We start from the raw sequence: 3,033 nt of genomic DNA on the forward strand, positions 1-3,033 counted from the left end.
CACATTTTCGCGATTTAGGTCACTGCGTTCACACTTTGTTCACACATTATTCACACTTTGTTCACACATGATTCATACTTGGTTCAGACTTGGTTCACGAGTACTTAACACATTATTCACATTTGGTTCACATATGATTCACACTTGGTTCACACATAATTCACATTGGATTCACACACGGTTCACACACGTTTCACACTTGGTTCACACATGCTTCACACATGCTTGCTTCACACATTTATTTCCTATTTCTTTTGGTTAGTTTTACCTAATAACCTTTGGATTTCGAACCTTTTGTCATATGTTATACAGGTCAAACACATATAAATATTGTGGTGTTATATAATGGATCATGGGAACAAGTTTTGAACGAAGGTTGGTCATTTAGTGTGAAACAAAGCAAGGGTATGAAGGTGCCAAAGACTATCACTTACAATAGTCTTGTTGATCAATTGTATACTTTAATCGGAGCTGACAAGTCTCGTATTGACCTTCACTTAAATGTAATCTATCATTTTGGAAGTAAAGGTATCCCTCCATCTTTGATTAGTAATGATGATGATGTTGCTTTTTTTCTTGATGAGATAGGAACATCTATCAATCATCGGACACCCCTATGTGTGTCTACTATAGAGAAGAGAAGTAATGATCATTTGGTTACTAAAACACGTGAGTTGTATACTATTCCTCCAATTGAACCAAAGTGAATGATGATTTTTGCATTGATGGCAATGAAGACAGTTGTGATGATGATAATAATGATGCATTAAGATCAGATGATAATGAAAATATTGATAGGCCTACCTGCAATGATGTACTTGTGAAGCATAATTTACAACAGTCAACCTCCAATGAAGTATTGAAGAGCCATGATTCCTCAAATAATAGAGGTCGTAAAGTAAGACAGGTTGGTGAAGATAATCTATGGAGTACTCCACTTTTGTTGAATCAAGGGGAAAAAGGCTATACTTCAGCCTCAACAGCTCAATTACTGACATCTTCTTCGAGTATAAATTCGTGGGAAATAAAAGAGGGTCAAATATTTGAGAACAAGCAAGAGTTGAAGATGAAACTCCATCTTTATGCATTAAAGAAAAACTTTGAGTTTAAAGTAAAGAAGTCTGCGAAAAATATATGGTGTACAGTATGTGTTGATGATAAATGCAAATGGAGGTTGAGGGCTCCAAAATTGGTTAATTCCAATATGTTCGAGGTTCGTAAATTTTTTGGTGAACACACATGTTCATTGGATGTTCGACACAAAGATCACTGTCAGGCATCCCCATGGCTTATTGGACATGTCATAAGGAGAAAATTTGAGGGTGATAATGTTAATTACAAGCCAAGGTCAATTGTAAAAGATATGAGTTTATCATATGGAGTTCATATGAGCTATGCTAAAGCTTGGAGGTGTCGAGAGCATGCATTGGCTTACATAAGAGGTACACTAGAATCATCATTTCAGAAACTTCCCTCATTTCTATACATGATGGAGCAAAAAAATCATGGAACTGTTACTCATTTGCAGATGGACAATGAAGGTAGGTTCAAATATTGCTTCATGGCCTTAGGTGTTTCTATAATGGGGTTTAAAACATATATTCGCCAAGTTATATGTGTAGATGGAACCTTCTTGACTACTCGGTGTGGAGGTACTTTGTTATGTGCCATGGGACAAGATGCTAACAAGCAAATATATCCAATTGCATTTTCAGTAGTTGACTCAGAAAATAATGACTCATGGTTGTATTTTCTACTGAGGTTGAAGGAAGCGATTGGTGAAGTGGAGAATCTAGTATTCGTGTCTGATAGACATACTAGTATAGCAAGTGCCTTAACTAAAAAATTTCCTGAGGCACACCACGGTGCTTGTATACATCATGTTAGCATGAATATCCATGCGAAGTTCAAAACTGACCATTGCCATGAAGAATTCTTCCTTGCAGCGAAAGCTTATAGAAAGCGAGAGTTTTTACGTCATTTTGAGAAGATTAAATTCAAAGATCTTGCAATTGCTCAATACTTAGAGAATCAAGTGGGTTTTGAAAAGTGGGCTCGTTCTTTCTTTCCTGGTCATCGATATAATTTAGTGACTACAGGTATTGCCGAAAGTTGGAACAATGTCATTGCTGAGGCACGTGGGTGGCCAATTACTTGTCTCATGGAATTTATGAGGCACACTTTACAAAAATGGTTTTTCGAGCGTCGAACTGCAGCATCAGCGGCTACAGGTCCTCTTGCCACAGAAGTGGAAGCTGATTTGCGAAAGTTAGCAGACAAGTCCACTACCTCGTTCCCTTTTCCGTCTAGTCAGTATGAAATAACAGTATTGGATGGTGATCTTGATGGATATGTCGACATGAGGAGGAAAAAATGTAGTTGTAGAAGATTTGATTTGACAGGTCTTCCTTGTGAACACGCTCTAGCTGATGCTCGAGATCATGGCATTAGTCCATATAGTTTATGCTCCAGATTCTACACAGTTGAAGCGTGGTTGTCATCCTATGGTGGATCTGTATATACGCTGGGTAATGAAGAATCTTGGGTGATACCAAATGACATAGGAAGTATGATGATAGCTCTTCCTTTAGTGAAGCAGAAGGCTGGTCGTCCAAAGAAGAAACGACGTTTATCAAAGGGTGAGAAGAATAGCAAACAACGTAGATGTAGTAGATGTGGTGTCCTGGGCCACAATCGAGTGACGTGCACCATTGTTTGTCCCCCGCCGTCTAGACATTCTTAGTTTGTACTTTGATTGTTTTACTTTGTACTCTTCAATTGCGGAATTTGAATTTTTAGATTGGTTCAGTAATACGACTTTTTGTGTTAAAGTTTGTTGTTTCAGACACGTAAATCACACATAGTTTACATCTGATTCACACATATTTCACACGCGGTTCACACATAATTGACATCTGGTTCACACTTGATTCATACCTGATTCACACATAGTTCACACTTGATTCACACATATTTCACACACGGTTCACACATAATTGACACCTGGTTCACACTTGATTCACACCTGATTCA

General features: G+C 37.9%; 1 protein-coding gene across 1 annotated transcript; it reads left to right on the top strand.

Annotated features, from left to right (window-relative positions):
• The first annotated feature begins 407 nt into the window (after nucleotides 1–407).
• Nucleotides 408–2,743, top strand: LOC133780113 (uncharacterized). The gene is made up of 2 exons (XM_062219988.1): nucleotides 408–669; nucleotides 777–2,743. The coding sequence occupies exons 1-2, from the start codon at nucleotides 408–410 to the stop codon at nucleotides 2,741–2,743; spliced, it is 2,229 nt and encodes a 742-aa protein (XP_062075972.1).
• Nucleotides 2,744–3,033: the final 290 nt, after the last annotated feature.

Source organism: Humulus lupulus, chromosome 5, assembly GCF_963169125.1.
Source record: "Humulus lupulus chromosome 5, drHumLupu1.1, whole genome shotgun sequence".
NCBI lineage: Eukaryota > Viridiplantae > Streptophyta > Magnoliopsida > Rosales > Cannabaceae > Humulus > Humulus lupulus.